This window comes from Ursus arctos, unplaced genomic scaffold (assembly GCF_023065955.2).
Source record: "Ursus arctos isolate Adak ecotype North America unplaced genomic scaffold, UrsArc2.0 scaffold_17, whole genome shotgun sequence".
Classification (NCBI taxonomy): Eukaryota; Metazoa; Chordata; class Mammalia; order Carnivora; family Ursidae; genus Ursus; species Ursus arctos.
In genome coordinates, this window is record NW_026622841.1 from 12597401 (window position 1) to 12621738 (window position 24338).

General features: G+C 41.0%; 2 protein-coding genes across 6 annotated transcripts in view; both read right to left on the reverse strand.

The window, feature by feature from the left end:
* Positions 1–550: 550 nt before the first annotated feature.
* Positions 551–11086, reverse strand: SERPINB13 (serpin family B member 13). Its single transcript, XM_044383206.3, has 8 exons — positions 11027–11086; positions 9648–9829; positions 9091–9147; positions 5852–5980; positions 5344–5461; positions 3282–3424; positions 2917–3072; positions 551–1314 (listed from the first exon to the last, which is right to left on the reverse strand). The coding sequence occupies exons 2-8, from the start codon at positions 9810–9812 to the stop codon at positions 910–912; spliced, it is 1173 nt and encodes a 390-aa protein (XP_044239141.1). The 5' UTR covers positions 9813–9829; positions 11027–11086; the 3' UTR covers positions 551–909.
* Positions 11087–21415: 10329 nt separating this feature from the next.
* SERPINB12 (serpin family B member 12) overlaps positions 21416–24338 on the reverse strand; it is a 45037-nt gene continuing 42114 nt past the window's right edge. For all 5 annotated transcript variants that reach the window (XM_057313277.1, XM_044383205.3, XM_057313276.1 and 2 more), the window contains one exon: positions 21416–23619. In XM_057313277.1, the coding sequence (XP_057169260.1) occupies positions 23215–23619 (405 nt within the window). In that variant the 3' untranslated portion in view covers positions 21416–23214. The remainder of the gene's footprint in view (positions 23620–24338) is intronic.

Here is a 24338-nt window from a genome sequence, read left to right on the forward strand (position 1 = left end):
AAGAGCTGTTAAAAAAATAAGTCAGTAATGGGATCTTGTTAAAAACTGAAAAATAGAAGTCGAGTAAGCCCACAATAAGGAGCATTGGCAATAGATTGAGAGCCTCTAAAACAGCATCTTCAAGAAGAATACTATTTGGTAGTGCCCACAGCTCACTCACAAAATAACCAGAAATATGGAAATGGGCAAAAAAGAAGGAAAACACTCTTCTAAAAGTCATACCAGATATTTACTGTCACTTCAAAAAGTGACAGGTACAAATAGTGATGGGCTACAGTATTTATCTTCTCTAAATCACATTTGTTTCACAATATCAAAATGCTTACACAACTGACAACAGATAAGATACTCCATTAGAAGAGAGGGTGAAAATATGGGAATCCTCTCTGTCTGATACACTGTTTTATTTTGTTCTGGCTTTAAGCTTTAATTTTTGTTCTGCTGATATGCTTCTAAATTCTGTGCAGTTGGCCACACTATCTGCTGAGAAAGAAAAAAGTAACACGTGTATTGAATAAATTATTGTTTTATTTTATTTGTGTATTATGTCACACTATTAGAACTAGAGGGACTGCCAGAAACACTAGTCCATATCCTTTACTGAAGAGTCTGTTTCTTGCCATTAATGCACAAAACTACAAGAGGTTGACTTACTTTCAGAAGAAATCAACAGGAGATTACTAATGAGCCTTGACTTAACTCACTTCATACATGGCACAAACAAAAGGACATTTCACTTTCAAGGAGAATTATAAACACAACACAGCCTATTACAGTCATTAAATCATTGATTTTGATGGTAAGATTGGAATGCAAGCAAGTAAAACAATTTTTTTTTTTTAAGACTGGGCTATTTCCGTAGTCTTAATAATACTCCAACGCTGGTTTTCTGCCAAAGCAATGACTATCCTAAGGAGAAGAAAGTCTACCAAAGAAGAGGATGCTGTTGGACTCCTGGTGCTTGATGAAGAACAGGAAAGGGTGATTGCAATGAAAATGTTCACAACCCAGCGCTGAGGTGAGGGCAAAGCCCACACTGGTGGCCGCTGAAGACTCGGTGCCTTCCTCGGTTACCACCACAAAGGACCTGTGCAGGAACTTCTGTGCCTGCAGCCTGGAGTGTGAGGACATCCCAGGATAGTCAGCTCTGCACACGCTGAAGGCTTCCCCCATCCTCATGGCTGCCAAGACAGCCTCCAGATCATAACCGTCTTCCACTTCAAACCGGGGCAAGTGCAAGGTCACGTTCCTTTCTTCCATATGCCCTGGGTTCGTCCACTCTATTAATTTTTCTGGAGTTATTTGATCTATAATCTATTAAGAAAAATAGGAGGGGAAGGGGGTATGATTATCAATACAAAGTTGAAACACTGTAACACTGATTTGTATCAGAAATTACTAATTTTGATAATGAATAAAAGTAGAAATTTCATTTCACTAGACTCTTGCCTTTATATAGCAGGCACTTGTCTTATACTTCTTTATTTAAATTATCTGTGTATATGTGAAAACTCAATAGTATTAAATGAATTTTTAAAGATGAGAAATAAGTTATTCTATCAATCTAATACATATCATTTCATTTTTTACTATTCCCCTGTAGTCTTTTATGAATATATGATATGCAATTTACATATACTAAGTTGTATATTTATATGAATTATATATAATTAAAATGTTATAATTGATATAATTTATATTATATATCTATATTTACATAGTTGCAATCACATTGAATGTATGTTACTTGTTTTGATGTAAACTTATTCACAAGTCTGTATCTCTCCTGGATATCTTCAAACTGATAAAATTAATAAGTCCATCGAGATGATAGATTTTGCCAAATATTCATCCATTCATTTTACAGTCATCTAGTATGTATCCATCATGATAGATGCTGATAGATACTGTGGATCTCAAAATAACAATGATGATGATGATGATGGTGATGAATTTCAAACTAGGTATCCTAGTGTATTTAATGCAGAAATTACTGATTTCACTCAGAAAGGCAATTTTTTTTCTTTTGAATTATTTCCCTAAGGCAATCCCCACAACTGGGATTTTGGGGTCAGAGTATGAACACTCTTAAAGCTTTCATACATATTGCCATTTTGCTGTCCCAAGTTTTTCCAATGTATAATGCTACTAGAGATATTTCACACCAGCAGAACGGCATCTAGTATTATAATATAGTACCTATCACTTATTGAGTGCTTCCATGTACTGGACCCATTCTAGAAGATATCTTAGTCTGGGTTTAAATGAAAGGGACTAAATCAAGGCGTTCAAGATTAAAGGTCTTATGGATTTGGGATGATTATTATGTGTCAATATAGGTTCATCCTTGGTTAAAAAAAAATTACCATTCTGGTAAATGATATTGATTATGAGGGAAGCTATGTATGTGTAGGGCCAGGGGATACATGGGAAATCTCCGTACTTTTCTCTCGATTTTGCTGTAAACCTAAAACTGCTCCCAAAAAAATAAAATCTTTAAAAAGAAATTAAAGGCCCAAGAAAGAAAATCAGGAGGTCTAATCGCCTGCTGAACAGGGATGCAAATTTTGCTGTATGTGCAAATGCAGATTTCTGGGGAAAAGGTGCATAGAGATGGACCATTTCTCAGAATGGTGGCTGATCTTTAGAACTCCCGTATGACCTTAAATGCTCATTTTAGTTCATCCCCAAATATTCTAGTATTGCTTGTTTTCAATAAACCTGATACCATCCATCTAATGCTCTTCCGTAGACATCCATCTATCGCTGCTGCACAGAATGAGAAATATTTTCGCTCGGCACTATCAGACACCGGCTCCCTATCAGAAGCCCTGTTTCCAGGCTTACCCAGAAACAACCAATGGGACGCAAAATCTCAGGAAATGAAAGTAAGATTGGGGAGACGCAGGGTTTTACCTTCTCCAGACCATCTATGTCATTGGGCAGCAACACAAACATGCTTAGGTCACTGTTTTTATATGGAATCCGCAGGATTTGGGCTTGCAAGTCCTCCAGGAAAGTGAAGCTAAAGGAATGGTGCTGTGTCATCATTGGCACAGATTTGCTTGTACTCTGCAACAAAGTAACAGAGCGTGCCGTGTCAAAAGACGCATAAGACAACTAAGTTAGCTCACCAAAATAATTAGCTCAACACAAAATGATGGTAAAAATCAGAGCCTCAGAGCCACCTTTGCTATCCACCATGTACGTTTGCTCAAATATGACTCTAGATTTTATATTCCATGGATAAACACATCACGTAAATAAATTAAGGGTCATACCTTATTCAGCCAAAATTCCTCCTCCTTGGTATTTTCTTTCTTAAACTCCTTGTCCCATTGCCCTTTAAAATAAACTATGTTCACCAGCACCAGCTTGGTGAAGCTGTTTAGAGAACCATCTGGAAACAGGTCCTTGATTTTTTCTGCAAACGAACAACAACAACAAAATTGGCCCATCTTCAAGATCACAAGTGCTATGCATGGCAGATAGATGCAGATGGACTTGACTCATCATTAAAACCTCAGCCAGGTCAGCACCTGAAGGCCTTGCCGACAAAAGGTTTGCTGGCAGAATCGTAGGGAGGTTCTCACTTTGCCCATTGCCTATTTATCCCATTGGATAAATTGAGGTGTGATGGTTAAGAGTTCAAGCTCTGAGATCAGATTGCCTCTGTGAGCATCCAGTTTTGTCTCTTATGGGTTGAGGAATTTCGGGCAAGTTATTTAAGCTCGCTGTGCCTCAGTTTCCAAATCTGTAAAACAGGAATAAAACCTGCCTCATAGAGTTATTGCAATATTATTGTGTAATATTATGTGTAAAATATGTGTAATATTACACATATTTACAATATGTGTAAAGCACTTACACATTATCTGGCTTATAAGAAGCATTCAGTAAGTGTTAGCTGTTATTATTTTTACCCATTTGATGTGGTTGCCACCTAAAACTTAGAAATTTCTTATATTATTGGAAAAGGGGCTAATGTTTTTGTCTCTGGGTTTAGCCCAGCCCACACTGAATACTGCCTTCAGTCAACCCTTTGATAGGCCCTCTTTTTTCCTGCTCTTTCAAATTCTATTTCATTTTTTAGACTAAGTATGAAGACCAAAAAACGCATTGTGAAATAATAATGTCTTCCTGATAACTGAAGTTTAAAAAAAAAATGTATTCTGAAACTCTAACACTAAAGTATCAGCTATTGCTCCCCAACGTGTAGTTCCTTTTTTTTTTTAAGATTTTATTTATTTATTTGACAGAGAGAGATACAGCCAGTGAGAGAGGGAACACAAGCAGGGGGAGCAGGAGAGGAAGGCTCCTAGCGGAGGAGCCTGATGTGGGGCTCAATCCCAGAGCACTGGGATCATGCCCTGAGCTGAAGGCAGACACTTAATGACTGTGCCACCCAGGCGCCCCCCAACATGTATTTCCATATTAGTAGTCCTGTCTGGTATCTCTTGTGCATTTGCCTCAATACTAGGGGATAAGGAGGGAGGCTGAAGGGAGGGCTCTGTCAAGTTCTCTGCTGTGGATGGGGCTGAAAGTTGTTATAACACCTGCGTGACGCTCAAGTGGAGATGAAGCCCAGGCAGCCCCCGCTGTAGGTAGTAAAGGGGGGTAATCAGAAGGGGGAATAAAGCATGAGAGACTATGGACTCTGAGAAACAAACTGAGGGCTTCAGAGGGGAGAGGGGGTGGGGGAATGGGATAGACCGGTGATGGGTAGTAAGGAGGGCACGTATTGCATGGTGCACTGGGTGTTATACGCAACTAATGAATCATCAAACTTTACATCAGAAACCAGGGATGTACTGTATGGTGACTAACAAAATATAATTAAAAAAAACATTAAAATTAAAAAAGAAAAAGGTGGGTCTTGATGGGGGGAGACTGAATGTTTCTCACTTGACAAAGAGAAAGGAACCACTCTGTGACATTTCCACTTATGGACCCAGACTCAGAAAGGAAGGATCTGATATAGAGGAAAAGATATGAACCCAACACAGACGTGTGTCCAGTTTCAGGAGCCCCAAAGATATCGTGATCTACAGCCACGTGCAAATCATTCTCCACTATGTGTTTCCATGAGGTTGGCTTTCTATGGTCCCTCTCTGGTGCACCCTTGACTCTCTCCCATTTGCTGAGACCATTCCACCATCTGTAGTGTCTTTTCCCACTCCTCATGCCCAGTGCTGCCCTTCTAACCCTGAAAAATTTATCTCAAGTCTGCCCCCCACCAAAAGCTTATGCACCCTGGCCCCACATGCAGTGTCAAGCTCAGGTCTTCTCTCAGAGCAGGTACTCAAGGAGTGTTTTATGTTCAATGACTGATCCATACTCTACCGTTTGTTTGGCTTTCAACCCAGGAATTAATCTTCTTTCGACTTTCATCTGTTGCATTTACAAAATCAACAGGTTCCAGAGAAGCATGGTAATATTTTTCCACATAATCTAAGTATTTCTTTAAGAGGAACAGAGAAGGAATAGAAAGAGGTTGAAAATTCAATCTATCCATTTCATACATCTCTAAATAAATGTGTCTCTACATTAAGATGACTAGCATTGTTAGCAGGGAATTTTAGGACCTGGGCAAATCACTTTGAGTACTTCCATATACATTTTTTGCAGATGCGATAGGTTTAAGGCAAAACTCAGAATTAGACTGCCAGAATTAAAAAGAAGCTCCCAGAGGGTCTGGGTGTCTGGAGAAGAGGCAGGGGAACACACCCTGTGATGTGGGCTGAGCCAGGGAGTTAGCTTAGCAGCATGCCTCCAGGACCCACAGTCCTAAAAGGGCCACTGGCCATTCATGAATACCACTCATACATGTGGTGGACACAGCAAAACTTACTTGAAGGAAGAGGTACGTCTTTTCTCCAAATAGCCTGTTGGCTATTTTGAGTTCATAATCATTAGTGGGTTTGCCTATCTCATCCAAAAACTCTTGGAATTGGTGATGTATCTCTTCGGTCTTGTCGGTCTTCAAAATCAAAAAAAGATATATGTTATATATATATCATGTGCTGTATTCTCACAATAAATTTAGCTTAAGAAAAGAAAATGTTAAGAAAATTGTAAGGAAGAGAAAACACATTTACAATACAGTGTTACATTTATCCAAAAAAATCCTCATCCAAGTGGACCTGTGCCATTCAACCCCATGTTATTCAGGGTCAACTGTGAATGAATATCAATAACTAGGGATTTCAAGGCCAGTGGGGTCAGGTTCCACTCTCTCTACATAATTCTATGAAATGGGCCAATGTACACTGCTAAGTGGAACAGATATTGGTATAATCCCTTTGGCAAACAATTTGTTAATATTTAGTGAAGTCAAACATACATAAACCCTACCTCCCGGATATATACTATAGACCAGTACTGTTCCATAGAAATATAATGCATGTGAACTACATATATAATCTTAAATTTTCTAGTAACTACATTCTTAGAAGTAAAAAGAAACAGATGAAATCAAATTTAATATTATATTTTACCAAAGCAAATCTATCTAAAACATCATTTAAATCTAAATATTAATAATGTATTATTTCAACAAAAATAATATATAAAAATTAACAAGATATTTTACATCTGTGACATTAAAAAAATGTATATTTGTCTCTTTCTCCAATTCCTAAATTAAACCTTGTAATTTCCTGAAGGATAGAGGTACCAGGAGCATCTTTTGTTTTAATATCTGCTCTTTGATCCCAGTTCCTGACACAGAACTCCTAAATCCCTTGGAATTTCCTGGTATAGGAGCATCTTTTGTTCTAATGAAACAACTCTTGGTGGGATCCTGAACAGCTTCAACAGCTTTAAGGTGGGGGCTGGTCACCGGAAAAGACCAAACCATAATTAGAAGCTTAGAATTTTCAGCCCCATCTCCCATCCTCCAGGGAAAGGAGAGGGGCTGGAGATAGAGCTAATAGTTGACATGCCTATATGATAAAGCTTTCATAAAAATCCCTGAACTACAGTGTTTAATGAGCTTCAGGGTTTGTGAACACATCCCTGTGCTAGGGGGGTGGTGAACTCCAAAGTCCACAGGGACAGAAGCTCTTGCTCTTGGGACAATTTGAGGCCTCACCCTATATACCTCGTCATCTGGCTGTTCATTTGTATCCTTTACAGTAGACTAGACTAGTGTTTCCCTGAGTTTCGTGGGCCATTATAGCAAATTATCAAACCTAAGTAAGGAGTAATGGGATCCTCTGATTTGTAGCCAAGTTGGACAGAAGTGTGGGTAATCTGGGAACTCACTACCTTGCAATTGGCATCTGAAGTAGGGCAAGTCTCGTGGAATGGAGCCCTTAATGTGTGGGGTCTGCTCTGACTCCAGGCAGTTAATGTCACAAATGTTTAATGTGAGTAAAAAAAACCCCACATTTGGTGTCGGAAGGTTTGTGAGTAGTAAAGCAGTTTTCCTTCAACAAATCTTGAAATTGTCAAGATCTCATACTAAGATCTTGAAATTCAATTTTTAAAAGCAAGGTTCAGAATACTCTGAATTCATGTGCTAATCAAATATACATCTGGCATGTCCTTGGGCAGCTCATTCTACTCATCTGTTTTCTCATCTATTAAGAAAGGAGATCAGAGTAGATGACGTCCAAGACAGGCCCCTGTCCTAACATCCTTTCGGTCAGTAACTCTGTTCCTCTTCGTACTCTGTGGCTCACAGCAAAGTCCTGAGGAATGGACAGAGTTGCTATGCAGAGCCGTACAGGTTGCGCCCTGCACAAAGCTGAAAGCCAACCCTAATCCCCATCACCAAGCCAGGGTGGGCACCTGTCCAAGGGGGTGTTCTTTTTTCTAATTCCCACAAAGATTCTGTACAGGCTACTATGCTTGGGAGGGACAAGGCTCTGAAAACAACTGTGCTCCTTGACTGAGTGGACAGTGCAGCAGCTGTCTGACCCAATTCTGTTGCACAAACTTTGTAAGGAAGCCTGACTCTCCACATACGCCCCTCAGCCAACCAGATGACCTGGCCACGTGGGATTGTGAAATGAACAGCTCATATTGCTGGGCGATTGGAGCCATGATTTTATGAGCGTCTGGGACTGAGTGATGACTACTGTTGGGCAGAGGTGCCCCTCCTGAGAGCTCCAACCGTCTCCAGATGCCAGCCCTGACCTATGAACTTCCCCGCATTTGAGCAGATCATCCTTTAGGTAAGGAATACTACTATAACCCTAGAGCTCTAAGAGACCCTAAGAAGTCAGTAATCCTGTGCTAATATATATTTTTTTAAGATTTTATTTATTTATTCGACAGAGATAGAGACAGCCAGTGAGAGAGGGAACACAAGCAGGGGGAGTGGGAGAGGAAGAAGCAGGCTCATAGCAGAAGAGCCTGATGTGGGGCTTGATCCCAGATCGCCGGGATCACGCCCTGAGCCGAAGGCAGACGCTTAACCGCTATGCCACCCAGGCGCCCCTGTGCTAATATATTTTTTAAATAAAACATCACCAAGGGGGCTTAAAATAAGAATGGAATGTAGTAATAGTATTGCCTACTACCACCGCCAGTATTATTGGGTGAGTCACCAGTGTGTTCCAGACACTCCACTGGACACTTCATGGAGGCTCAAAGAAAATAGCTTGCCCAAGTAGTTAAGTGACTGGGACAGGATTTGAACACAAATCTGTTTAACTCCTAAACCCATTCATTCTGCCACAGGAAATTTTCAGTCTATGGGCACTTACATCAGAGTGGTCAATGCCCTTAAAATTAAAGTCTCCTCAGGGCGCTTGGGTGGCTCAGTCGGTTGAGCGCCTGACCCTTGGTTTCAGCCCAGGTCATGATCTCAGAATCCTGAGATCACGCCCCACGTCAGGGGCTCTTTCTCTTCCTCTCCCCTGGCTCGTGCTCTCTCTCTCCCCCTCTCTAAAGTAAATAAATAAATCTTTTTTGAAAAGTCTCATCTTAATATTAAGGGCTTATTACAAGCAACCCTACTTGGCTGGAGTGATTGTAATTGCTTAAAAATAAGTATGAACTATTAGCTCTCCTACACATTTTCCCAGAGAGCCCACATCAACAAAGCAGCCATCCTGAAGGATACAACACCTGTCTCCTCACCATTTTTTCTTCCATTTTGACTTTTGAGCTCTCTGTATCTTTTTCAGAGAAAAGCATCTGGAAAGGACAGAAAATAGTGTGGTTATGGTCAGAATAGAGAAACTCCTCACACAGAATCAGTAACATGTTTGTTAAAGAAACCTCAGTGGAAAACAGATAACATTTCTCTCCCTGTGAAATCACCCAAAGGTCTCGACTGCCCATTAATCTCACCTACAGCGGTTTAGCCATTCATGTACTGATCTTTGATGTGTCATTTATAGCCTAGTGGGGATTATGCAAGTTCTTCCAGTAGGTTCTGTTCTTCACGCTCAATCTTTAATTATGAGGTTAATGACTTTGGACAAGGCCACTCACAAAACCCCCCGCTCAAAGGAATTTCAAGCACCAGAGAGCAGATGGCATGGCGATATTTGGAGGAGGAGGACTTCCCTGATAGATTTGAAATTGCTCTGTGTCTTCATATTCATTCTCTGTTTCCAAGCCGCATTTCAAGGTCATGCTGGAGGGCTGCCCCAGAGACGAGCCCGTGCTAGACAGCAAGGGAGCCTCCTTACCTTCTGTAACTGGACTGCGGCGGCTCCTTGGGCCTCCAGGACAAGCATGCCGATGGCAGCTGCAATGCCCACAGGGGAAAAGAAGATGTTGCCGTCATGTACTTTATTCAGCTTTTGGAAGAGATTAAACCCAAACCGAGTGTATGCTGCACCAGGCGAATCCATGAATATTCCAGCAAGATCTAGAACAACAACAATCAAAACCAAACGAGAACATTCCATTCATTTGAATTGCTTTGTGTCACAGGAACCCTTCCTGCTTCTCTTCCTCTCCCTGCACTGATTCAGAAAATAGAGGTTTTCACCCTCCCAGGGAAAACTCACTGCAGTCTGCTTCTCCCCCTTTTCTCGGCCTTCTCTGGACAGGAGATGTGAATCAATCTGGCAGCATCCGGTATTCCTGTTCTCATTTCCACAGGCAGCAGGATTAACGCCTCTCCTGTTCTCTGCCAGAGCCTGCCTGTATCTGCCTGCCCGCTGCCTCCTCCTGTGCTCATCTTCCCCAAGCAGGCCCAGCCCTTGCCTGTTCCTGTCCAGCTGTCCAGCTGCTGGCCCATGACCAGGCCAAGGGAAGGCCGAGGAATCCCTGCTGACCTCAGGTGCAAGCTGTGTTCTCCAATCCAGCCTTAAAATAATAAAGCTAACAGCGGCTCCTTCTCTGATACTTTCCATTTCTCAACTGATTCAAGATCTAGTCCGGAGAGTGGCAGGACACATTAATTCTCCTAAACCCCAATCCCTAACTGTGTGAAAACTTGACTCTGGACTGAATTTTCCCTGAAGGGCAAAGATATATCACTTTGCCATGGACTATTAAGTAGGGGCAATAGTATTTTCTTTTCTATACTTTTCTATCTTGTTTCAGGTTGTACCATGAGTTCGTATTACTTTTGTTATCTCACACAAAAAGAAGTAGTTTTAAAGAGCAATTAATATTTACCAAAATAAATAAAACACATTTTATATTTTCTTCCCCACCATGTTATAACTAGTTTATAAAGGCTTTCAAAAAAAAAAAAAAACCTAAAACAAGAATGAGATTAAGGCAGAATAAAATTTTTTGAAAGCCTAAATACTTTGAAGAGGTTTGGCCATCAAGGGCCCATCCCTGCTAAGTCATTCTATATCTGCTGTTAAAACTCCTGTTTCAACCCCGCATTGCCTCACAGGGATTCCTTGCAAGTTAACTGAGAAATAAAATGAATTAACTTACTGTCAACCAAGATGATGATACGTTGTCATGGCTGTGTAGGCTCTGTACTAAACAAACCCAGCCCAAGGAAAACTACACACAACAGAAGTCCGTCCTTCAAATCAACAAACATCAACGTGTTTTTAAAACACAGAAGTCTTAAGTGGAAGCCAAAGAAAGAACTTACCTGATTTTTGGAGAGACAGAGGTGGCTGAGTGAGGAACCAGGAAGCATGTGTAACATGAGTTGTTGAGATCTTTAATTTGTAGCGCTCTCTGCCTCTCCCTAGTCATTAGCGTTGCATTTCCAGTGAAACAACCTTTGGTTTCTCAATGACAATTTCCCTCGTAAAAAGTAGCATGTAAGGTTTTTAACAAAACTGAGGATTGGATTTCCTGTTTCTTCCACTCGTGGCCATGAAGTTATGCACTTGTTGTTCTGTGAACTCAAAAAGGGTGCACCTTACAACATAGAGGGATAGAGTTTAAATTCTTAAGTTCCCCCACAGAGGATTTGGGAGGTCCAAGCATAAAGATATAAAAATCAACCAGACAGCAGGGGGCGCCTGGGTGGCACAGCGGTTAAGCGTCTGCCTTCAGCTCAGGGCGGCCTTGGCTCAGGCTTAGGGCGTGGTCCCGATGTTATGGGATCGAGCCCCACAACAGGCTCCTCCGCTAGGAGACTGCTTCTTCCTCTCCCACTCCCCCTCTTGTGTTCCCTCTCTTGCTGGCTGTCTCTATCTCTGTCAAATAAATAATAAAAAAATAAAATCTTTAAAAAAAAAATCAACCAGACAGCAAAATAAGACTAAAAGCAGGAGCTCAACCCAGGACCAAAATGGCCAAGTCAAATGAATTTTGACCCAGGTGGAGAGACCATGAAAGGGCCTTCATCCCCAGTGACCTTGGGAATCCCCTGGAAAGAATTGTTCAGAGCACTGGTTCTCCATCTTAGATACACACTAAAATCTCCTGGGAAACAAACAAACAAAAATGATGCCCAGACAACTTAAGTGAGCATTTTCTAGAGTGAGAATCAGACATCAGAATTTTTATCACCCCAGGTGATTGTGATGTGCAGCCAAGGTTGGAAACCGCTGGTTTATAGCCTGACGAAGATCTGATTTAATGCATACTTTACTCACCGTGGATGTACAAGGCTGTGTCCTGACAAGCCTGGTCTCTGCAATAAAGGTAACTTAGCAGTTGCATTATTTTGAGATATCAAATGCAAAGAAGAAAATGAAAGAAAACTATCTTGCTAGAAAAGAACCAGAAAGAGCAGTGAGAAAAGTTTGGGTAGGCAGTAACCACACACACACACACACACACACACACACACACACACACGTTCTCTTGTTCTCAAGCATTCTTTCCATGAATTATGAAATCCCTCATTTTAGTTGACTCAGCAAACATTTGTTGAGAGTCTACTATGTACCAAACACTGGGTTAAGGACCAATAATTCATAAACATCCAACAAGCTCACAGATTTCAGGAAAACAAAACTATTAAAAAAAAACTCAATAAAAAATTACATCTCCAAATTCCAGTTTTTCTTGCTAATCCTGAGGCATCCCTATTGTCTCTACTAGTCCATTAAAGAAACAGTGCTTGCTACTAGGTATTTATCCAAAGGATACAAACATAGTGATTGGAAGGGGCACAAGCAAGCCAATGTTTATAGCAACAATGTCCACAATTGCCAAGATATGGAAAGAGCCCAGATGTCCATCTACAGATGAATGGATAAAGAAGAGGTGATGTGTGTGTGTGTGTGTGTGTGTGTGTGTGTGTGTGTGTGTGTTTATTACTTGGCCATCAAAAAGAAAGAAATCTTGCCATTCAGAGAATGACAAATACCATATGATTTCACTCATATGTAGAAGAATTTAAGAAACAAAACAGATAAACACAGGGGAAGGGAAGGAAAAACAAAACAAGAGGAAAACAGAGAAGGAGGCAAACCATACAGGCTCTTAACTATAGAGAACAAACTGAGGGTTCCTGGCAGGAAGGTTGGTGGGGAGATGGGATATCTGGGTGATGGGCATTAAGGAGGGCACCTGATGTAACAAGCACTGGGCGTTATATGCAACTGATGAGTCACTGAATTCTACCTCTTAAACTAATAATACACTGTATGTTAATTAAATTGAATTGAAATTTTAAAAAAAATTTTTAAATTAACAGTGCTTGGATTATTCTCAGCTTTAGTCTTGGGTAAAGGGTGTGCAGATTTGTCATCGTTGCTAAGAAACAAATCTTAGAAGGACATCTTAGCTCTTCCCTCTCGCCTACAAGTCTGCCAAAGGAGGTAGCTCAGTGATATACCTTCTAAGGGCACGGGTAATGTATGTGCCAATCTCAACACTCACAATTTGCCTTCTGTTTTTTTAATATTCTGATTACAACTCTTTCAACAAACTCAAAACAGTACTTAATTGACTTAACTTTCTCATTGTCACTGAGAGATACACCAATTGAGTAAGATTTGGAAAGAATCAGCATTTGGTTATGGAGTTAACCCTGGATGCCATTGAAATGAAGATGCTGGTTTTTTTTAAAAATGAAATGAAATCTTTGAGTTGGCAATAATGCTTTATGTTTGAACATCTGTATCAGTATATGTCTTCTAATTCCTTTCTCTGTGACCCTAGACCCCCTGTTGTATGGGCCAGCTACCTCCACAAGCCCTCTGCCTTTTCCTAATGCATTTCCTCTGCCAGGCACATTCACAGGGAGGCCTGGCTTTCCGCTGAGGACCACACATCCCACAGTCTTCCCTGGGACCACCACTCATGTCTTAGGATTAGGAAGCAAGGTCCCCATGCCTGGTGTCCTGCTCTTGCTCCTTCTGAAGACTTTCTTCCTTCCGTCACCTTCAGTGTTCCCTTTAGAGACTTCCCCCTTCTTTCCCCAACCGTATCTCTCGCCACCTACCACTCTGCACATGCAAGTTCTTCCTGTCTGTTCTAACCCCACCACCCCTCTGTATATCTTCACAGTCCATGCTGGGGGCATCTCGCACTTTCCTGACCCTCCCCTTCCCTCTCTTCTGTGATCCACATACATGGTCACACTCTGGGTGTCATGGCCACCAGGAACTGCTCCTACTGGAAATTACTGGACCCCGAAATTCCCCCTTCTGGTTACAATTCTCATCCTTGTTCTTCATAAACCTAACCTTCAATGTCATCACAGCCTCCTATCATTGGACCCTTCCCAAACCTTCTATCTCATTAGCCCCTTCATCCCAATATCAAAACTATCCCAAAGGTAGAAAATACATTGACAATTAGAAACCATAAAAGTGGTTCCAATGTTTCTGAGTGAGGACATGAAAATAATTAAGCCCTGAACCAGAGTACTTGGGGGTTCTCCACCCATCCCAAGTTTTGGCACAACCTCTGCACATCTGTGACTGATACTGGCATGTGACACTTTTCTTCTCCAAGCCTATAATGTATTGGTTGGTGCTGGGTCCCAACCAGATTCCCTTTGCCAGCCAGTGCTCCTGTCACCCGGTCGCTGTTTTGGCTGATGATTCAAATGGGAGTCATGCAGCATGCCACCCCCAGCCAGGGCACACCTCAGCTGTGACTCACTGGCATAAGGATATAAAAGGACAGGACAGCCCCCTTGCATCAAAACAGGACTCAATTTGGAATGTAATTTGTCCTCCAGAGCTTCAGCCATAGGATCAGAGTGAATCCAATCTCTAGCTGAGACCACATGATTGATGAACAGGTTTCCCTTCCCTGTCCTTCTTCTCTCAAGAAAACCCTCTCCTCTCCTCCTCACCCAGAAAATTCCCTGAACAAGAGCCCCTGTCTGCAGCATTGCTTCTCCAGGAGCTGACTAAGACCATTTGTCTGCATATCTAGCCCAAGCTCTCTCATTGTTTCTGCTTTCTAAACATTCCTTGGCAATTCTTGCACATACTCTCCTTTAGATGAGTTTTTCCACCAGTTTACCAAGGCCTATGGAAATTCCCCTGGGAATTTAGATTGGAACCTTCATGTGGGAGAAATTGTCATCCTCACCTACTGAGCCAAGAATACGCTCATCTTACATGTCCCTCAGTAGAGCTTATAGGTAGAAAGGAATGGAGGAAAAAAAGATGGAAAACCATTTTTGTCTTCGCAAGCAAAAATGAAACAAATATGCCCACTATTGCTGCTCCCATTCAAAATTGAACCAGGTCTAAAGAGAAAGAATAGAAAAAAAAAAAAAAAAAGGAAAGCTCAGCAAATGTGATAAGGTGACTGAATAATTAATTAATTAAGTTTCAAGACCCAAAACAAAATAAAATTATCATTCACGGAATAATCGACACATACATCATAAGAATTTAAAAGTGAGTTTAGCAAAATTGTTAACAGAAATGTGCATTCATGGGCACCAAGAGATACATATGATGGTAGAACATAGACATAAATTACGTTGCATTCACACAATAAAATACTACACAGCCCTGACAAGGAATGAACTAAAGCTATAGACAACAAAATGAATGAGCATCGAAAACAATACTGATGAAACCAAATGCAAAAGAATATAGACCGTATGATTCTATTTATATGAAGTTCAAAAGCAGGCAAAACTAACTATAGTGAGCGCGCCATCATACTGGTCCTACTTCGAAGATGAAGAAAGTAAAAATTGGAAGATGATGCAGGGAGCAGACTTGGGCTAATGATAATGTTATATTGTTTTCATCTGGACAGTGGTTGCATGGACGTTCACTGTTTGACAAATCATTGAACTCTGCGTTTATATTTTTAATAGTTCTGTATTTGTGTAATTCATCAGACAGAAACACGTCTTTTTAGACTTATTCATAAATATTTTATAGTTTTGATATTCTTGGGAATAGGGTCTGTGGTTTTTCCATTCATTCATTTATTCAACAAGTATTATTATTTGAGCATTTTCTCTGTGTCAGATACTGGTTTAAGTACTGAGAAACAGCAAGGAAAAAGATGTAAAAGATCCCTTCTCTCATCAGACTGACATTCTGCCAGGGAGATGCATACTATAAATAACTATGTATAAACTATAAATAACTAAATAAACGAATGACAAGAAAATCTCAAATAGAATTAAATGCGATGAATTAACTGAAATGTTGAACTAGCAAATAGCTATTACTGGTGTATAAGAAGGCTTTCTTTTTTTTTTATTTTGGGTAACTAACTAACCATCTTGAAGAACTTCCTTATTTGGTAAACTGTCAGCTAACTCATTTGGATTTTTTAGAAAGACGATCATAAAATCTCGGCATAATGAGTTAGTCCCTCTTTACCAATATTTATTCTTCCGGTGGAACTGTTCCACCAGTTTAATGGAGGCCACCTCATTTCAAATATCTGTGCACGCAATTCAGATCAACAAGCATAGCAAGAAGGCACCATTTGTTTTATAAGCTGCACTTTACTATGCCAACAGAAGAGGGTACTCTTGAACCAAGAAACATTGCCTTCCTAAAGGAATGTCATTTTTAGCCCCCAAATTCTACACATTTCATTGTGAACAGAAAAAGTTGCCCAACAAACATGCAAAACTACTATAAGAAGAAAATAGTGAAAATCAAAACTTTTCAGTTAATAAAAATGCTCCCCAAGAAATCAACCATGAGTGAAAAAAAATTGCTGCGGCATTTTACCTTAATGAGTTAAATACCACTTAAAAAGCACTTGTGGGGTCACCTGCGTGGCTCAGGCCCTTAAGCATCTGCTCGTGATTTCAGCTCAGGTCATGATCTCAGGGTCGTGAGATCTAGCCCCTCTGTGCTCACCACGGAGTCTCTTTGTCCCTCTTGCATTCTCTCTCTCTCTCAAATAAATAAAATCTTTTTTAAAAATTGTGAACACAAAGAATGCTTCAAATCATAATTGCAGAAAATCAGAATGTAAATGAAAAACAAAAAGAAATATGTGTCATGATTATCTTTGTTCCTTACCATTTTGTTAAGATCAATATGAATGCTTATTTTTTAATAATTCATTCTAATTTAGGTTTAAATCACATTTTACTCTTTTTTTTCTTTTTTGGCATCACAGCTATTCATGGCTCACATTTTCTTCTCCAATTCATCTTTTAAGGGTTTTTTTGCAGTATAGCTTGTTTCAGGGTAAAGTTTACAGATAGTCAGCTAAGAGCCCTTGCTCACGCATTTGCTGTCACCCACGACTAACACTTTCTATAGGGTCACACTTGAGTTGCATTTCCTTTCTCTCGGAATTCCAAAATATTGCCCTGTATCTTCTTGCAGGGCCAAAGAGAAACATAAACTCAATCTGATTCTCATTCCATTTTATGAATTCTACTTCTTTTGCTCACAAGACTTTTAGAATACTCCCCTCTTTCCCTGATCTTCAATAATTTGGCCGCAGTGTGGAAGTGTGGGCTCTCGACGGGCCCTTTGAATCGGCATGAATTTCTTTCAACTCTATACATTTTTCTTTTCTTATATCTTTGCGTACTTCCTCTCCTCAGCTCTCTGTGTTCCTGAAATGCTCTCTGATGAATGTTGGAGCTTTTTTAACTACTGGCATGGCTCTTGACATTGTTAAGTACTTTCTATCTCTTTACCTGTCTCTTCTACGTTTTGTAGAATTTCGAGGTTCAGTCTTCCAGCTGACTCTTTGGCTGTGTTCATTCTGCTATTCAGTCAACTTACTGACCTTTTCTAATAATTAAGCTTATTTCCAGGAGCCCTAAATGAATATCTTAACTTCCTATTCTTATTTTATATGTCTTAATGTATTTTATTTAATCTGTTAACTCTGTCGAGGTTGATTTCTTTTTTTCGTGTGGTTATTTCCTTCAGACATTTGGTAATCAATGTCATACATTTATCTCTGTCTTTGAGATTACCCATTAGACTGTCTATGAATGCTGTTTTGCAGTTGCCCCTGCCTGCTTTAACAATTTAGGAGTGGAAAGCTCTGTATGTGCTTCCTGGCAAGGATGTTAGCAGCTTATACCCATTGAGTGGGAATTTGTCCTCCTCTGTGACAGTAGCAGTCACCTGGGAGTATGGCTATGCCTCTGTAACTCAAGTGGACCCACTTACAGCCAGGGGGCAAAGACCTCTGTCACTCACTGCCTGGCACAGGGCCAGGGCAGGAAGATACACACCTTGGGGGCGGCTCCCACTGAAGAACTTGAAGCTGCCACCATGATGATTGCCTACCCCATATTCCTTCTGCCCCCTGAATTCTCCACCTCGAAGCTCAAAGCACATTGGGACCCAAAACTTTATCTCGAGTGAGTCCTTGGCCCTCAAAGGTCATCCTTGCAAAATAAAGAAATGGAAATAGATGGCCTCTTATGTTCTCATTTCTACTTGGAAGGATATATAGGGTAGTGGTTAGAGATCCACTGTATAATATCCAGCCATACCGCCGGGTTCAGACTCCTAGTTCAATCAACTGCGACCTGAGTGACTTTGTGCCTCAGTTTCTTCATCTGTTAACTATGGGTCCTAATAATAACCTACCTCTGAGGAAGACTGAGAGGATTAAATAGGCGAGCACATATAAAGGTCTGTGATCAATACTAGTAAATGTAAGTACTCAACAAATATCGAGAACTATTACTGTTCCAATTCAGAGATTTCATGACTCTAGTCTTATTCTGGATATTGAAACTCACCCCATGCCTGGACCCAATATTAAAAAAAAAAAAAGTGCCAAAGGAAAGAGTCACAGCTGCCAACAATTTGGGGACATAATTAGAATTTAAAATTAAGAATTTCTCTTCTTCCTTTGGTTGTCTGTTGAAACCCTATTTTTACTGGATGTATTTCTTTACTTTTGGAGCTTTCAACTGCATTGGAATCTACTCAAAGCAACATGAATTTAGTTTCAATTCCTATGATGGTTATAGCATGGTGCCAGGTGCTGGGGATTAAACACTCCATGCTCACCTGTGCAGAAATACAGCTAGGAAGGATTTTCTGCCGCATTTACAACTTGACTGGTCAGGAAATTCTTTAATCATACATTTTCCCTTCAGACCTGTAGATTAGGTTTCCCTGTCTTCAGAAATTTAACAGAACATGAATGTCTGAGGAGTCTCTGATTATTTATCCTTTATAAGTGAACTATGTTCTTTTTTGCCCAAATGTTAACAGAATTATTTTCTCAACCTTTTATTTTTACAGTTTTTTAGCAAGTCTATGTTTGCTTACTTTTCTTGGAAATCAATCCACTTAATCAGGTGACTATCCAAGTTAAGAAAGTTTTTGTCTTGATTATTAATTTCATGCCAATTAATATGCTTGCTTGCTCAGAAATACCATAATTCTTGGGTTTATTTTCTGTTCTCTATAGCTATGAATTTCCCTTTTATCATTTCCTATATATTCTAAGACAAACACTGAAATACACCCTATTCATCCCTAATTAAATTTTCCAGTGCATCAGTTTTGCTTCTTTAATGCCTCTAACATCTACTTAAATTCTGATACTGTATTTTTAGGTCCCTGGCAGTCTTTTTATATTTCATCCAATTTTTTCACACCTTGTTACAATTTATCTACAGTTTATCTTCATAGATTTCTGCTCCAATTCCACAGATGCCCTGCCTTCTTCAAACCTATCAATCATACTAAAAAGTTCTCTAAAGTTCTCATCTGGTTCTTGCCACAAATCATTTTCTGAAGCCTCATTTTTTGGTCTATAGTGTGATGTATTCATTCCTTACTGGGCACTAATTTTTTTAAAGCTCTATATTTTTTTCCCCATTTACTTAACCTTGGACCTGGGATGATCTATTCAGAACCTATACATGTCAACAAAAGGTGTGTGGGTTTCCACCAGCTCCACTCTTGTGCACTGGATTGCTTCTCAAATCCTTTCACCCATCTGTAGCTGAAACATTGTTTGATGCACATGATGGATAACATTCATAGAAGGGAAACAGTGTATGAGAATATGAGAATTTTTAAATTGAATATTAAGCATATGGAATATATTGGTAAGAGGTATGCCTCTTAAATATAATCTTGTGTTATATTTATTGTGTAAAAAAAAAACAAAAGAATAAGACAGTGGATTTGTGAAAACAAGAACACAACATGAGTAATTTGGATGAAGAACACTCTGACATTGGCATTCAACTGTGGAGCCAAAAAAACCATTGAGACACCGCACAGCTTCCTCACCCATCATCCCAATCATAGGGCCTCCACCTAAGGTTAATGATACTGTAATTAAAAAAAAAAAAAAAACCACACATGCAAATGCAAAAGAAGTAAACAGCAATCAGGGTGAAGCAACACATGTTCTGGCTCGTTCCAGCACAGGAAAAACCTGGGGAGGAGTCTGAGGGGGAAAGATGCATTAGGTAATGTTTGGAATCATAAGGAGGGCCCGAGTTGAAATAAAATAGAATGTACAAAGCCTGTCACCTGGAGGGCGCTAGAGAGCCTGTTGGGTATGACACAGTAGTGGTTCTCTTCCCAGAATGTAGTCGGAGTAAATGAATCAGTTGTTTTGGAATCTATGTTGCCTCATTTGCCCTACCTGTCAACCTTGCTGGGTGGAGGGAATCTTGAACTAGAAATGGAGGAGTTCACTCCCCGGATTTGTACAACTGGCTGGTTTTCTAGCACTTATAGAGTATGGACTTGCATGCTCTCTGTGCCTCTGGCTGCCATATTAAAGGGTCAATCTCACTGGCGCACGAAGGAAGAATCAAGAGCTCCTAAGTTTTAGCATAAGTCCCAGTTTCTCATAGGCTTCCATCTACCATAGTTCCACTGAACTAAGTTAGAACACTGTCCTCCCTGTGTTGTCTGACTCTGACACTCCAAACAGAGGGTACAAGTGAAATATGCACACCCAACAACATTGCCACCACGGTTCTTTCTGTCCTTGTCCCACCAAAAATACTCTCCTTGTGAAGACTATACTGCCCAGGGCAGAAAGTGCCAATACCCTTTTTCACCTTCCCGTGCATTCTATTGGGGGAGTTTCATTCAGTCTTCAAATGGCTGCAGAAAGAAAAAAACTGGCAAGAAAGAGGCTAGGAGAACACAGCAAGGATAAAGGAGAGAGATGGATGTCTGGAATTTAAGCTGGCAGAGCTCTGTGTTTCTGAACTCCGGGGGAGGCAGTAATGGGAGGGAACAAAGCTGACTGACACAGGGGCGGCACCATATGGGGAACCGCCTGATGAGGCTTTCCATCCAACTCTTAACTTGCAGTCAGCAGAAATGTCTTCCAAGTTTGAGGATCCATTGGCTATCACTCCTAGATTTTAGAATCATTGGAAGCTTTCATCTTTTGTGTATGCCTTCATAGGTAATTATGGTGGAAGGTTGGGAAAGATTTTCTGGCACAGGATATGTCTTCCCGACATAATTGAGATGAATGGTTAGTTTTATAGATTATGTATTTCTATATTTTGGGATGGAAAGATTTAAAATTAGGTTTATGTCACTAAAAAAATCAGTTGGCACATAAAATACCGTACACATTTTAACTAATCACAAAATTGCTTTATTTACTAAGAAGAAACATTTTAATCAATTAAAGATTAGTAAAAGGTAAGTTTACTGATTCACAGAAAGATTTAAGAATATCACTCTCATTTTTGTAAATAGATACACTTTCCCTTTGTGATTAAAATTCTGAGAGACCCCAATTCAAACGAGAAGATGTGTCTACCAAGGAATAAGAACATAAGCAACACCAGACAATGCCAAACCTTCATGTAGCTCATAGCTATTTAGCTCAGTATCCAACAGTGATGCCAGGTCAGGCATGGAATCTTCAAAACGTCAAGCCGAAAAAGAACCATAGAAGAGACTATGTATTTGATTATCTAACATAAATTTGACCCATGGGAACTGCATTCTGTGGAAAAGACTTGGAAGAGCCACCTCAAGCTGCCTCACGTTATCAGTGAGAAATTTTTTATACCACAAACAACCTTGGACCATGAGAAGACTGTATGGGGAACATGGAACTTGTCCCTCACAGCACAAAGAAATCATTACTATAGAGGAAAACAGCGGGACCGGGGCCAGCATGACAGCAGCTGAACTTAACCTACCTTCTCCTGCAAAACCCACCACAGCCACACTTAACCAACACAGCGGTAACTGAGAGGAGGACGCTCATAGGGTAGGGCCGGGAAACAGGAACACGACCAACACCAGAAATTCACCTTGATGGAACGACCGTCCACGTCCTTGAGTTAGCCATTGTTAGTAGTCATTCCAGAGCGTTCAGCTAAGGCAGAGATCAAGAATTCAGACAGACGCATCAGAGAACGAAGGTCCCAGGTCCTGGCGTCTTGAACACTCAGGCATCTGGCTTTCAATAGACTAGAGCTTGATATGAAGCCAAGGGCCTTCCTGACAAAGGTTTCCACATGCATCATGCCCAGACCGAGGCCTGCTCTCAGGATGTGACCAGGCATAAGGCCTCCAGTAGGAAATAGGTCCATGTGGCCAGACTCCTAACACAGGGGGTCGGGGAGCCCAGCAGTCCACAGCGAGGGCAGTGCTCCCCTCCCCCACCTAATACTCTGGATAGTTAGGGGTAACTACGAGGAGAATTCTCTGAGGAAGGGGGTGAAGAAGACACAGAGGATCGTGCTTCATGATGATGGTCTAAGAGACTCGATAAGGAAAGCTGAGACTAATTTTTAAATCCGCTGCCCCTCTCCTAGGTCAATGTCAGATTCACAAAGCATATCCTGATCTCCACAGAATGAGTGCTGGTCGGGGCAGGCTTCCGTCCTTGAGCTCTCACTTAAACCCACCCCAGGTGGGTGGATTTTCTCCCAGGTGAGAAGCATCTGACAGGGCATTTTCCATGCAGTGGAAGAAGATGGGAGAGGAAGAGGCAGGGCATCTTGCCCAGCGATGACCTGTGGTTTTAACTACCATAGAAATAGAGCTGAGTTTCCAAAACCTATTCCATTTAAACATTTCCTCCTGCTGCCCATGTTAAAATGGTTTCTGAATTTATCCTCCCCTAGAAATGGTCTAATGACTTGAACTTCCAGGATTCCTTTATTAGGAGGTAGGGAACTTAAAGTCAGTACCATTCACAATTACGTTGACCTGAGGGTCACAGAGGGTGAATTATATGCTTGAAAGCTTAGTGTGGTGAAAGGTTAGGGAGGGAGCCAGGGCCTTCGATAGTAATGGAAGTAGGTGAAAGTCAGCCAGAGGGTGAAAGAAGGATCAGGATAAGCACAGGCCAGTGGCCAGAGGAAGGGGGCTGGGAGTTGTGACAGAAGTCGGTCAGCTTTAGATATCAGCAAGAACGCAAATGCCCATGTTATGCCAGGGGGAGACCGTTCTGGCACTTTCTTCCAGCTCCCGGGTACTAGACAGTGTGCTCCTTTCAGGGAGAGCAGACCCTGCCATAGAAGAGAATGGTTTGGGTTTTGTTGTGTCTGATGAAAAAGAGAAAAGGGTGATCGGCAGTAAAGGTCACCCAGGAAGGTAGGGACATTTCCGTGCCAACAGCCCCACTGGCGGCAACTGCCTGGGTGCCATTTTCATCCACCTCCACAAAGGTTTTATGGACAACTTTTGACAGGTACAAATTGGGACTTGGAGAGATTCCAGTAAGATCAGCCTTCCCTTCCTTGAAGATATCCGTGATGCCCATGTCCTGTAGAATAGAATTGAGATCGTAGCTGTCTTCCAGGGTGAACTGTGGGAAGGAGACAGCTACTGTTTCTTCTGACATATTCTCTGAGCTGCTCCAGGCCACTACTTTTTCATGAGTGATGTTCCTTTCAAGCTACGAAAGGAAGGAAATAATGGTTAGGGTCTGGTTATGAGCCTGCAAAGGATAACCCAATTACTTCAAAGGGCTCGAGTCTATTTCAACAGCCAGTAACAATCTTCAAGGTTCTCCCCTAAGCCTCAAACTACTCTGATCTCATTTAAAGTCCTCCAAGCAAATCTCTTTCCTCTTTCGAAGTCACAGGACAATTTGACTTCTGTATCCTCTGGCATCTGACAGACTGGTGTCTGGGTGTCAAAGCCCAGCCAAGCTCAGTTGACCAAGTTGGGTGAGCTTGGCCACGCCTTAACATTCTGAGGTTCAACCCCCCTCTTCCATAAAACAGAGAGAATACCATTAGGCTCTTGCCGGGATTGAACAAAATGATGTATGTAAAGTATTTAACATGGTGCTGGCACACAATAAATTTTGAATAATGGCTATTATGGTGATCACTATCCAGGTATTTCTCTCTCCCTGTGTCTCCATCTCTCCACCGCACAGAACAACATATAGCTGAGGCATTCTAGCCTTCACTGATTCCCACCTCACAAGCAATCTATTCCAGCGTCAGTATCTCCACTCTGTCAAGGCACTAGCACCCAAAAACAGAGTTCAGCTACCAGGTCGTTATGTGAGCCATAGCAGATTAGTCCAAGCAAGAGGCCAGAAGTCAGGCTATTCAGAGAAAAGGAAAAGCTATTTCGTTTGCAGCAATTCTCACATCACTCCAC

Excerpts from the sequence above, each read along its gene's own strand:
- SERPINB13 (XM_044383206.3), bottom strand. The coding sequence starts at position 9,812 with ATGGATTCGCCTGGTGCAGCATACACTCGGTTTGGGTTTAATCTCTTC. Across the intron at positions 9,148-9,647 it reads CCGCAGTCCAGTTACAGAAG|ATGCTTTTCTCTGAAAAAGA; the intron begins GTAAGGAGGCTC and ends TGTCCTTTCCAG. Across the intron at positions 3,073-3,281 it reads AGGAATTTTGGCTGAATAAG|AGTACAAGCAAATCTGTGCC; the intron begins GTATGACCCTTA and ends ACTTTGTTGCAG.